Source organism: Terrapene carolina, unplaced genomic scaffold (genome assembly GCF_002925995.2).
Source record: "Terrapene carolina triunguis isolate 2854851 unplaced genomic scaffold, T_m_triunguis-2.0 Scaffold58, whole genome shotgun sequence".
Classification (NCBI taxonomy): Eukaryota; Metazoa; Chordata; order Testudines; family Emydidae; genus Terrapene; species Terrapene triunguis.
The window spans coordinates 73,292,082-73,305,966 of NW_020664409.1; the positions used below are offsets into that span (position 1 = coordinate 73,292,082).

General features: G+C 45.7%; 1 protein-coding gene across 2 annotated transcripts in view; it reads left to right on the plus strand.

Annotated features, from left to right (window-relative positions):
- ESRP1 (epithelial splicing regulatory protein 1) overlaps window positions 1-13,885 on the plus strand; it is a 63,753-nt gene that overhangs the window by 37,609 nt on the left and 12,259 nt on the right. Inside the window, exons 12-13 of one of the 2 annotated variants that reach the window (XM_026659119.2) lie at window positions 1,308-1,506; window positions 4,810-4,975. In XM_026659119.2, the coding sequence (XP_026514904.1) occupies window positions 1,308-1,506; window positions 4,810-4,975 (365 nt within the window). The remainder of the gene's footprint in view (window positions 1-1,307; window positions 1,507-4,809; window positions 4,976-13,885) is intronic. The other variant, XM_026659115.1, reaches the window with a different exon arrangement.

A 13,885-nucleotide genomic window follows, 5' to 3' on the forward strand; every position in this document is an offset into this window, starting at 1 on the left:
TTTCCTCTTGCAGAACCTTCCGTCTGAGGAGTTGAGAGCTTCACCAGTGCTGGTGAATTCAACTGCACAATACCCATGTTAAGGGTAGCTGATCACCCCGATTATACTGATGGAGTATTGAAGGGGACAGAGGAGATTAAATTTCTTGTCCAAAGTCACTGGTGGTGTCTATCTCTTGGTATGCTCATGTGTTGTAAAGGTCCATGTCTTGTAAGCTTGGCCATTTGCAGTTTAAAAGCAGCAGTAGCTTGCAAAGGCACATATATACTTGCCTCTGCCTCAGTAAGTAACAGACACTGGCTATGTTTAGGAAAAGCTTTTCATGATGTAGATTAAAAGGTTTTTTTGCAGTGTTGGAGCCTTGTTGGCCCCAGGATATTAGAGAGACAGAAGTTGGTCCAATAAAAGATATTACCTCACCCACCTCATTTCTCGAATAGATTAAAGGCTTCATTCAAAACTGCTGCCACAGTGCACATGTGAGAGGGTAAAGATTTTGTCGTGCTTGAATTGTATGGGAGCCTTGTGGAATAATGTTAGCGTTTAAATGGTCAAGCTAAGCACTGAGATTAATCAGTGGCTCACAAACTTGAATACAGTCACCCCTTTGCTGTTGTCGTTGTTGCTTTTTGTCTCCAGGACCCTGTTCCTCTTTATATAAGGAAATGTGCTCTCTGAACAGAGGACTGAAGTTCCTAGGGCTTGTCTACTCTAGAAAGTGTTTTGGTGGTGGTGGTTTTTTTGTTTCCTTCCAGTGTAACCTAGGGCATGCATTTAAACCAATAATTCTACAACTATAAACCATCCCGTGTTGCACCCTCCTCCCCATGTGGGCACTCTTATTCTGGTATAAGAATGGCTTTTGCGGGGGTTCAGCTTAAGTCCCTTCCCAAGCAACATAAGCTTAAATGGAAAAAAGGCTTACACTGGGATAAGAGGTCTTCTAAACTCTTATTTTTACCAGAGCTATATTTAGAGCTAACGTGTGGCATTTTTATTCTCTCTATTCTGAGCCATAAAAATAGGCTATACTATAGATAACAGCTTTACTTAAATATTCAAAACAAATAATAGTAGAAGGCTGACAAATATTGATGTAATGTACAGTGGGCAGACCATGGGCCCAGGCAGTAGTGAGAATTTAAGTGTATCAGGACTGTTGATTGGTACAGGAGTTGGGGTGGTAATGGTCAAATAGTCTTTGTAAAAGATGCTGCTAACATTGCAAGTGACTCCTGTTTTGGTACCACATGAGTATTTACATTGGAACTATAGATTTGCTCTTGTTCCTTTTCTTGGTTTTTCAGGGCCGTCCATCAGGAGATGCCTTTATCCAGATGAAATCTGCAGACCGAGCATTTTTGGCTGCACAGAAGTGTCATAAGAAAACCATGAAGGACAGATACATTGAAGTCTTTCAGTGTTCTGCAGAGGAGATGAACTTTGTATTAATGGGGGGCACTTTAAATCGAAATGGCTTGTCCCCACCACCATGTAAGTTACCATGTAAGTTTTGCATGGTTCTTGGCGCTACTCTACGCTGTGTGCTGGTAGGTGTTGGAGCTTCTTTCTCTTCCCAGTTCTTTGTACGGTATATTAAATGGGGGTGGAATTGCAAGGCTTTTCAATCTGAAATCAGCAGTAGCCTGTGATCATTTTTCTTTTGGTTGTGGATTACTATTACTGAAGAAGAATTACTTTCAAATTATACTCTTCTTTTCCACTGACAAACTTGTTTTCTGCAACTTAACTTGCTCTGGACAAGCAATGACTCTGAAAGGGAACTTTGGCCAATAAAAATTTAAATATGAATTAGTTTATCACTGTGTGTGGACTCCATGCCCCTCCCTCTCTTTTAAAGGCTAATTCTTGCAACCACAGGTAATGCTTTTTTCCAAGTCTAAACACAAATATTCTACCTGTTGAACAGCTACTAACCCCTGGACTCTTCCCTAGACATCCAGAATGCATGGAGTTAAGGTTGCTGGTGTGTGAGTGAAATATGTATTTAGACATGCAGCTAAGCTAGCCAAATGTCTTGGTGGATCAGAAAACAGTACTTTGCTTCAAGCTGTGCTCCTTACTGGGTACGAGTCATTTGGGAAAATGGGATCTTATCTAATATTTGGGAGAAAACACTTTAAAGGCTCAGGGGCTGACATCTGTTTAAAGTAATATGACTTTGAACCCATGGGAAAATAATATTTTGCTTCAAAGATTGCAAATGGCAGGATAATTGAGGTAGGATCCTCCTATTTATGCAGAAGAAATGGAATATTGTAAATCCAGACAGGTTGGTTATGACCAATGCTGTTTGTTTACCTGGTGGCTCCTTGGTAGCCCATACAGAGTTGGTCCCAGTCCACTTTCTAGTGGACAAATCATAGAATATCAGGGTTGGAAGGGACTTCAGGAGGTCATCTAGTCCAACTCACTGCTCAAAGCAGGACTAATCCCCAGACAGATTTTTACCCCAGTTCCCTAAATGGCCCCCTCAAGGATTGAACTCACAACCCTGGGTTTAGCAGGCCAATGCGCAAACCACTGAGCTATCCCTCACCCCATCAGAGAAACTACCACCATCATAATTGGTCCCCTTGTCAGCAGAAAGCCAAAGGCCTGAATGGGAGTGAGGGATAGACAGGTCACTCTCCCCTAGAGATGCGGCAAGTGTACTCTGATTTTTGTTCAGAGACTTTTTTGTGAAGGTTCTCAGAGCAGGCTAATGAACTCTGCTGAAATCATGGAAAAGTTTTTGGATTTCTGAGTTTCACCTTCTTACAGCTGTGAGCACAGGTGACTAAAAGTTCAAACAGGCCATGTCCCCTTGTCTGCTTGTGATGGGGGAAGTGAGGAGTTGAGTCATCAGATGGTCTCTTCACAAGTGCTGGTCCCTTAAAAAAAGTGTGATCAGTTTTGCCATTCCTAGTCTGTCTACATTGATCAGAATATGCTGCTGGAAGAAGGAGAGACACTACTCTTAAGGGCTTTGGGGAGTAGTCTGACCCCCCAGTTCTTGTATGTGTGCAACTTGTAGAAACAACCTTTGTTTTTTGAATTTGCATTATCCTGTTAAATGAAGAAGTGACATGGTGGGAAGTACCAAGGAATAATATAATGGGCCTGTTAGGGATGGAGATTTCTAAATTGAAGGAATGCCCTGTATAATGGGGAAGATTGGACAGATATAATCTTGGATATTGACCTACTTTGCTCTTGTCTTTTGAACAGAGGAGACTTAACTGATAACTGAAACTAGACCAGTAAACCAACTCATCTCTTTGGAAAGAGAATTTGTTCCCACAAATCATAGAATCCTAGAAATGTAGGGCAGGAAGGGACTTTGGTAGGTCATCTAGTCGAATCCCCTGCACCGAGGCAGGACTAAATATTACCTAGACCATCCCTGATAGATGTTTGTCTAACCCAGGGGTAGGCAACCTTTCAGAAGCGGTGTGCCGAGTCTTCATTTATTTACTTTAATTTAAGGTTTCGCGTGCCGGTAATACATTTTAACGTTTTTTTAGAGGGTCTCTCTCTATAAGTCTATATATTATATAACTAAACTATTGTTTGTATGTAAAGTAAACAAGGTTTTCAAAATATTTAAGAAGCTTCATTTAAAATTAAATTAAAATGCTGATCTTACGCCACCAGCCTGCTCAGCTCGCTGCCAGCCTGGCGTTCTGTTCACCTAGGCCGGCAGCGGGCTGAGTGGGGCCTGATCTCTGAAGCCCCCCACACCCCAGAAGGGTGGGTGTGGGGGGCTTCAGAGGTCAGAGCAGAGGGCTGGAGGGGTGTGGGGGGTGCAGGGCAGAAGGCTGGCGGTGTGGGGGGCTTCAGAGGTCAGGGCAGAGGGCTGGGGGGGTGTAGGGCAGAAGGCTGGGTGTGTGGGTGGGGTGCAGGGCAGAGGGCTGGGGTGCTCGGCTCGTGGAGGTGCTCCCAGCCCTCTGCCCTGAGCGACTCATGGCAGGGGGCTGGAAGGGATATGTCCTGTTCCACCCCCTGCCCCAAGGCCCCGTCCCTACCTCTTCTCTGCCTCCTTTACCCAGGGCCGGCTTTCGCAACGGGTCGTGGGGCTGCCGCGCACCGGCTGAAGCTCCGGCCGGGAGAGCGGGGCCACGGGGCTTTTGCGGAGCAGCCACGCTGCCACTCCTCCCCCCCCCTTTGCAAGGGCCGGCGCAGGGAAGGAGAGGAGGAGGGGCAGGAAAGCAGGCTGCACCTCGGCTGGGAGAAGAAGCGGGGGAGCTTGGCTGCTGCAGGACGAAGCTTCTGCCTCCTGCCCCCGCAGGGGAGAGCGGTGGGTGGGGGGGCTGAGTGAGGCTGGGGGTCGGAACCGCAGCAGGCAGCCGCGTGCCATTCAAAATCGGCTCGGTGCCGTGTTTGGCACGCGTGCTGCAGGTTGCCGACCCCTGGTCTAACCTGTTCTTAACCTCACTGACTGAGATTCCACACCCTCCCTAGGCATTTTGTCCAAATGTTTAACTTCGCTGACAGGAAGTTTTTCCTGGTTCTAATCTAAATCTCCCTTGCTGCAATTTTATGCCCATTACTATGTGTCCTGTACTCTGTTGTTTAAGAGACCAATTTATCATGTGCCTCCCTATAATAACCTTGAGAGCAAGAGATGGCTTCTGTGTATTGTCACATACCTTTTTTTGTTTTGTGATTTCTACACAGATAACTTTATGAAAATGTGAGCAAGTTTTTTCCAGGTTGGAAAGACCCTAGATTTACTTTGAGGCTGTCTTGCTGAATATACTGGAATTTGGTGAACCATGTTAATCTATCCTCCTTTGGTTCTTTTAGGTCTTTCTCCTCCGTCCTACTCACTTCCAGCTCCTGCAGCAGTTATTCCAACAGAAGCTGCCCTTTATCAGCCCTCCGTGCTTTTGAATCCACGAACGCTCCAGTCCTCCACAGCATACTATCCAGCTGGCGCTCAGCTCTTCATGAACTACACGTACTATCCCAGGTAAAGCAATGAGACAGGAACAAAGAAGTCCTTTTACAGCGAATGCATGAAGCTATCAAAAGAGTATTGGCTGCCATGGTGAAGGCTTGTGCTATAGGGAATAGCCTGCTCAGTATTTGATCAGGGTAATTATTTCAGAATCCACTGGTGGGGTTCCAGGTTTAGGTGGCAAATTTTAATGTGTGTAAAATATTGGTCACTTGAATAGCGTGTGACTTTTTGAAAAGTGACCAAGTGACTTAGAAGCACACTTGTTATTGCCTCTCCGTGGGAATTGTCCTTTTTTTGTTAAGGGGCTTTGTGTCAGGTAAAAATCCCATGGTTTGCGTCTTAAAATCAGAGGTTTGCACTAATGTCTTTTACCAGAATTTTGCCTCTTCCTTCCCTCAACTTGTTTTGCAGTGTTCTGACTGATGCCCTCCACCCTCGAGGTAACTGCTTTTCAGTGTCTCTGTACAGTTAAAGGATTTTGTAAACTTTGATGGGGAAAGGTGCTATGTAAATTATTCCCACGTGCTTCAGTGCAAGTTGACTGACTAATGTTCTTTTCCCTCCTCCATCCCCCATTTCTCTCCTCTGAGGGCTTTTAGCTTTTCCTGGTTAAAGGAAACAAACACCGGTCTCTTGTGGGTGCGGTATAGTGGGTTTAATGTATACTTCACAATCACAAAGTAACTGTTCGTTCTGACTGGAATGCAAAGTACTTCATACTGTCGAGATTGTATGTGAGGCCTGGTCTCAAAGTTAGGTCAACGTAAGCCGTCTTGCGTTAACCTAGTTGTGCATGTATCTACATTTAAACTTGTCTCCCACTGATACTGCATCTCTGTAATGTGGTGCTTATAACATCGTCCCCCATTGAGCCGGGGTCAATGTACTGAGGTCAATGCAGCACAAGGGTAAAAGCTGTTGCCTATGACAACACTAACAGTCTTCCAGCAGCTGTTCCACAATGCCTGACACTAATAGCTCTGCTAACAATGGTAAATACCCAGCGGTCACAGAAATCGAACGGCCTCCCTTCCCTTTAAAGCCTCATACATTTTTTTTAAATGACTCTTCCTGATTGTCCAGCTTGGCAAGCACATCTAGCAGCAATCCATTGTTGTGTACAACTGCCCAGCTGACCATGCAGGCTACATGCTCCAGAGGTACTCCGGAATGGAGTAGACTGGAGATATTGGATCTCCTAGGCCACTGAGGAGAAGAGGCTGTGTAGGCATAGCTACAGACCCGCCAAAGAAAGGTGGATATCTATGAGCAGATTGCATGGGAGATGCAGGCGAAGGGGTATGACCGGGACTGGCACCAGTGCCATATGAAAGCAAAGGAACTGCGTCAAGCTATCAGAAGGCCAGCAAGGCCAACAGTCGATCTGGTGCCAAGCTGCAGACGTACCGCTTTTACAAAGAGCTGAATGCTGTACTTGGCGGAGACCCCACCACCACTCCACAGACTATTGTGGATACCACCAAGAAGCCCAAGTTTCAGGCCCCTGGCAATGAAGAGGTGGAGGAGGATGGGGAATGTGAGAGTGGGAGGTCCAGCTACAAGGTGAACCAGAACCTGTTTGAGACTCCACCGCTGTCCAGTCGGTCCCGGCAGTCAAGCACAAGCGAGCCTGATGCGGGGAAGCAACCTTGGGTAAGTGTGTAAATGTATTTCCCATTACAATGATGGCACCTTCAACTTACCAGGACACAGCTGTTGACTCTTCATTAATTTACTTGTAGTAGAAGAGGTAGTGTTATCTGCTTTTCATTCCCCTCTAGAGGTAGGATAGTGGGGCCATGTGGAACAATTTGTTTATGTACACAGGGATGTCCCTTGAATCCTCCTGCGTGTCTTGATGAAACTTTCATGGAAGTACTCTGCAACCCTCTCCAGAATGTTTCTAGGGATGGCAGCCTTATTTCTTCCTCTGCAATAAGGACACTTTCCCATGCCAGTCAATAATAACTTGAGAGACAAGATGCGTAAGGTAATATCTTTTATTGGTCCAACTTCTGTTGGTGAGAGAGACAAACTTTCAAGCCACACAGAGCTCTTCTTCAAGTCTGGGAAAGTGATGCTCTGAGTACATTTCTGTGTGGCTCAAAAGCTTCTCTCTCTCACCAAGAGAAGGTGGTCCAATAAAAGATATTACCTCACCCACCTTGTCTCGTTAATATCTTGGGACTAACATAGCTATAACTACACTGCATACAGTAATAACTTTGGCAAGTGCCATTGCAGTACACAGGCTAGCAGCATACGAGCCTGGGAGGCTTCAGGACACCAGCAGTGCTCTGTGCCTTTGTTACCCTCAGGAGAGAGAGATCAGATAAAACCTTCAGCATCTGTGGTCAATGGTGCCAGCATTCAGTGCCATTGCCCTTTATGCATAGCTTCATGCAACCGAGCAATTCCCTCTTCATTTCCCTCACTCCTGGTGGGCGATACTCATCAGTGCTGGTGCTGTGAGTGGTACTGCACACAAGCACTCTGTAGCAGAAGTGTCAATAAGCATGTCTGGTGTAAAATTTTAGGGGAGGAAGGGAAGGGAGTTCTGAATCTTCACTTTCACTTTCCACTGTGACTATACTGACAGTGGTACCTCTGTGTGTTTTATCTGCAGCTGCTGCCGTTGCAGCCTTGAGGGGTTCCACAGCCACAACTGTGGAACACCTAAGCCAGATAAGGAGAAAGAAGAGGACTCAGGATGACACATTCAGCAAGATCCTGCAAGCCAGTGTTGCATCAGACCGTGAGCATGGGGCCTGGAGGATGAACACTGCAGGTAGCCTGTAGAAAGGCCCAGGAATCTTCGAAGGAAAAACAGAATCAGATGCACCAGGACATGACTGGGCTTCTTCGGCAGCAAACAGATGCCGAAGACTCTTGTGGACCTACAGGTTCAACTGTCATGGGCTCGCCTCCCTTTGCAGTTCATGGAGAACTCCATTACAGCATCATCTCCCTACACACCCCGCTCAACATACCACATGGTATCAGGGGGCCGCATCCCAACTCCTACCACTTCACCCCGAAGAACGTTAAGGACAGCCACACTTCTCATACACTGACCTGAGACAGCCATGGTTGCTGTATGTGTAGGTAAAATGGACATGAATGTTCTTTCTGCTTAAGTTCTGTTCCATTAATTTAAGTTTTTAATGTATTTGCTTTTAAATTGCACAGACTTCTTGAGCTGACTTAGTTACTGAATAAAATTCTATTTGGAAAAATAATTCCTCTTTATTAGTTCACAACATACGCTGCAGAGAACTTAGCAGTTCTAAAAGGACCCACTTCTTGCTGTACAGTGTGACAGCACATAGGATCAGTGACACAATGTAATAATCCTACATGCACAGCAAACGCTTCAAAATTAATAGGAGCATTGACAGTGTTATATTCACAGATGTACACCATGCATCACACAATTCCTAACAGACTCCAAAACAGCAGGACCAGGTAGAGCACAATCCACCACAATGCATTACTGTGGCACGCAGTTAAAGTGCTCTTTCAAAGCCTCTCTTAGCCATATAGCTCAGGACTGACCTCTTCTAATAGCCCTCGTGTCTAGCTGTTGAAACTCAGCAGACAGCCACTCCACTTCCCACTCAGCAGCAAATTTTTCCCCTTTTGCTTCACAGATATTATGTGGGACACAGCAGGCAGCTATAACCATTGTGATTTTTTTTTTTTTTTTAAATTCAGGTCCAGTCTTGTGAATGAAGTGACACTGGCGTTGTTTAATCTACCAAAAGCTCATTCAGCTGTCATTCTGCACCTGCTGAGCCAATGGTTGAACCTTTCCTTGGTGCTGTCAAGGTGACCGGTGTACAGCTTCATGAGCCAGGGGAACAACAGCTAGATTGGGTGTCCCCCAGGATTACTATTAGTATTTCGACATTGGCAATGGTTATCCACCAGATGGGAAAGTCCCTCCTTGTAGCTTTCTGAACAGTCCTGTGTTCTTAAAGATTCAAGTACAGATGTTCCCCAGGGTTACGCAAACCCAACTTACGCAAATCTGCACTTACGGAAAAAGTTCCATACGCTTTTTTTTGCGTAATTGTCGGGTATACATTCCCGACTTATGCAAAATTCGACTTATGCAAGGCGTTCCGGAACAGAACGCTTGCGTAAGTCAGGGAGCGTCTGTATCATGCACCTTCTCTGACCAGCCAACCCTGATGTTGTTGAAGCATCTCTGGCGATCCATCAACACTTCATAATTATAGAAATAGTCCTTTCTGACCTCTGCGGCAAGGTGGACTGGTGCCAAAATAGGGATACGCGTGCCATCTATTGCTCCACAGAAGTTTGGGAACCCCATTGCTACAAATCCATCCACTACATTCTGCACATTGCTCAGAGTCACAGTCCTGCATAGCAGGAGGCGATTAATGGCCCTGAACACTTGTATGACAATGGGCCCCACAGTGGATTTTGCATCGCCAGAATGATTTCCCACTGATTGGTAGCAATCCAGCTCTGCAAGTTTCCACAGTGCGATTGCCACTCACTATTCCCATTGTCAATGCAGCTCTCATTTTGGTGCCCTTGCACTGGAGGGCTGAGGCAAGCTCAGCACACAAATCCAGAAATATGGCCTTGCACATCCGGAAGTTCTGCAGCCACAGCTTGTCATCCCAAGCCTGCATTATGATGTCATCCTGCCAGTCAGTGCTCGTTTCTCGGGCCCAGAAGCAGCGCTCCACCATCTGTAGCTGCTCTGTGAACACCACCAACAATCTTAGAATTGATTCACAGTAGATATAGATAGTTGCATGCTGAGAAGTTGACTCCTTGCTCCCAGTCCCCCATGTGCAACTCATTTCTGCCTCAACAGGCATTGCCAAAACTTCACCAAAAGACAGTGTGCTGGATGGTGGTGGGTTGTACACTGGGATACCTACCCATGGTGCACTGCACTGTGCATTGACACAAGCACTCCTGGTGAGTACCTGCAGTGCCAATATAAGGAGCTAAGCATGCATGTGCACGACGAATATATGAACTGTGGTAGCTTTATGCTACATAACTTGCATCAACCAAAGTTTGTAGAGTAGATGTGGCCTTAGTAAGTGGAATATCGGATGGCTAATCTAAACCTCTTTTGGTGATCTACTGTTGGTGCCCTGAAGCCATCCATACAATCTTTTACAGCATGAAGTATCCTTTCTGGGACGTACTGTGCATATCCGCCATTGTTTGCCGGAAGCCCAGGGCATACTTTAACAACATATCCTGCTGAAACATTCAACCTCCCTAAAAATATCTAATGGAAAGTTCTCATTAAACCACTCTTCATTTCTGTCTGTACTAAACAAACGGTGTTGCATTCCCTTCATCCCTAGCCACCAGCAATTGAAGTGCAGTCTAGTACCATACGTTCTAGTGGAAACTTACAGGAGGGGGTTAAACAATGTTGATACCAATAGTGGACCACAAACCCAAGAGTCCTTTCCCATCACTTTTTTCACAATCCTTGCTTCTTGTGAGTCAAATTATCCAAGTTCTATTCAGCAATTTAAAAAGGAAGTTGCCATAATAGCTGTCTCTCTTTGAGATAGATCATAGGCAACCCCATTCTTGATGCAAGCATTATCCCTGAAACGTTCTAGAAGCAGTTCATGGGGGCCATTTGGAACTTTCCCCTGTGCTGTGTTCAGAGGGTGTTATATGGGGGAGTAGTGACCATCCCAAAAGTGTGAATCCAGAGGGAAACTCTTTCAGTGGGGAGGGAAACATTGCTTTGCTTAACCGTGCTTCAAGATTTCCATGTGGAGTCTCTGGGTAAGGATTCCTGAACTAGGCCCCAAGAGATGCTGTTTCCTAGAAGATGTTGAGGGTACCATCCACCCTAGAGTGGTGGCCAATATGGGTGTTCATCACCAAAGACCTGAAGTATAGGTTAGGCTGTGCAGGAGCTGAGAGAGCCCAGCGGGGCCGGCTCCAGAGCCCAGCGGGGCCGGCTCCAGAGCCCAGCGGGGCCGGCTCCAGAGCCCAGCGGGGCCGGCTCCAGAGCCCAGCGGGGCCGGCAGGTGCCTGGGGCAGCCAATGAAGAGGGGGGCGGCACCTCCGGCCGTTCGGCAGCAATTCGGCAGCGGGGTCGTCACTCCCTCTTGGAGCGAAGAATCTGCCACCGAATTGCCACCGTAGAATGAAGCGGTGGTAGAGCTGCCGCCGCTTGCAATCGCAGCTTTTGTTTGTTTGTTTGTTTTTTGCTGCTTGGGGCGGCAAAAACGCTAGAGCCGGCCCTGGCAGCACGACTTATTATTTTAAATGAATAACTTTGAAGAGATGGTGCCATGGGTGCACTCGCTGCTGGTGGTGCCTCCTCCTGGCTGTCCTGGGATTAGCTCTCCCCAGTGCAGGGTCTATCCTGTCGTACTCTCATCCTGTGGATCCCTCTCGCTCCAAGAACCACAGCCTCCTCTTTGTGACTCAGCCCTCCGGCTGGGGTCACTATGTGGTTTCCACTTCCAGGGGCTAACAAAGTCTTTCCAGAACAAATTGGACTAGGTAGTCCACTGCCATGTCCCCAGTGGCTGGTAGAGGAACCTGGCCACACCCTCTACTCTGGGTTCTAGCTCAGGGGTCCTCCAGTCAGCAGCCAAGGCCTGCACTGTCTTACCTTGCTGTTTTCCCCTTCTGTTGCCAGCTTCCTGGCTTATATAGAACCCTCCAGATGAGCCTGCTTCCAATCAATTCCCTGTTCCTCTTCCAGGTGCAGCCTGTGGAGTTAATTGGCCCACCTGGCCATCTTAACCCCTTCCAGTCCTGTGTGGGGTAGACATCCTAGCACAGATAGGTTACATTTTACTGAACCAGGATGGACAGCTCACATTTATCTGCACAGAAAAAAAAATGTAAAAGGGAAATTCCAAAACTAAACCATCTTAAAATTAGTTAAGTTTGCTACACTTGCCTATCATGTCACTTACCAAACTCAACCGCTTAATGTAAAAGCAAGGAAATGAATAGCTAAGCACATCATAAAACTTGCACAGGCCACATAAAACAAATAATCCTTCTCAATAAGATGTGCAACCTTAATTCTGACCTAAATTACTATTCTTTCTTTGAGTCCATAATACATACACCATAAACAACCCTTCTGGAAAAAACAAGAACTATGACCCTGTAAAACAATTCATGCAGGCATAGGGTCTACCTGTGTAGAGCCCCTACACTGCAGTCAAGGGGTTCTATGTAGGTGCAGAGGTCCTACTGCAAGCTGCTCAGGACCAGGGCAGATACACAACAATTTCATGTATTGATCAGCCTCAGAAGCAAGTCCAAATACGCCCATAAAGTTATCTTTAATTGACAGTTGTACACTATTCCTAGGAAATTAAATATGGGATACTATTCCAAAGAACATCAACTGTAACTACTTTACCTCAAAATTCTACTTTCTTAATAAATCAGCTGACTTTTTCCATTTGATAGTTTCTGTTAGGGCACTAACTAAATATCTTCTAATATTTAGGAAAAGCCTTAATTTATTTAATAAAAATTTATGTGGCTTGTTTAGTTGCAATAAAAAACTATCATATAGAAAGATATGCATTTATGTGAGCAGTATAAGACTTACTCCCTTGGGTTTTGTAAATGATGCGATAAGGAAGTACTTTTTTTCTTTTTTGTTATTGAGTAACCTTAACCTTTTTTTCTTTTTAATGAAGTTTTCTGGAACTGAAAATAATCCAGCAAATGTGAAGTAAGTGCAAGGGGAAGGAGTGGGTCTCCTCAGTGCTAAATTGTATATTTAAATGCATGTACATGGAAAAGCAATAAGGAGTCAGTAGCTAATGACCGAACATTGGTCCATAAATCTAATAAGTGAGCATTTATGGAAATAAGGAAAGCCTCTTTGACCTACTACCAAAAGGTTCAACAGGTTGTGTTGACAAGGTCAAGGATTTCTATAATGGCTGATTCCATCATTGACATAGTGCTCTATTCCTTTTTTTTTTTCTTTTTCTTTTTCTTTTCCTTCTTTTTCAATTCTCTCTATACCGCCCCAACCCTCCAAGTTTTCTTGTGCTTATCACAAGCCCCCGAGGGAGACAGTTTCAACTGTCTTTCTTTCAGTGTACTAGTGCCAGGGTCGGCAACCTTCGGCACGCAGCCCATCAGGGTAATCTGCTGGCAGGCTGCGAGACATTTTGTTTACGTTTACCGTCTGCAGGAACACCCCCTCTTCCCCTCCCACCCCCCGCAGCTTCCATTGGCTGGACATGGCGAACTGCAGCCACTGGCTGCTGCAGGGGGCCGTGCCTGCAGATGGTCAATGTAAACAAAATGTCTCGCGGCTCGCCAGTGGAATACCCTGATGGGCTACGTGCCGAAGGTTGCTGACCCCTGTACTAGTGCTATAGTTTTTAATAATAAAAAGGCTTGTCAGTGTATGGGAATACATGTGTGATATATAAGAAAATAATGTAAGAGTTGAGTTGACTTGTTACATTGATCATAAACTGCTGTAATTACATTGCTTGTTCATGTTCACACAACACACCTTGTGACAGCAGAATGCATCCACAGTTGGTGCTTGAGCACCATGGATAGCTATCCCACTATGCAAATCATCACCTTCTCCCACTAGGAGTTCTGGGGATGGATTGCAGTGCATCATGGGGAAGGATCACCACCCCCATGACGCAGTTTTCTCCATTCCATAATTCCAAGGGCTTCCAACTGCATTTTGTGCCGTTTTTCAGCTGTGCCTGTACACTTTGCACCTGTCCTCTCTGCCTGAAAGCATGGATCCTGCACTGCTCACCAGTCTTGTGATAAGCATTATGAACACAACATGGCTGATCATACAGTATTTCATGAGCTGCGAATCTGAACAGGAATCTGTACTGCCTGCCCTGCTGTGTGCCATTGAAAGAAACAATTCAAAAT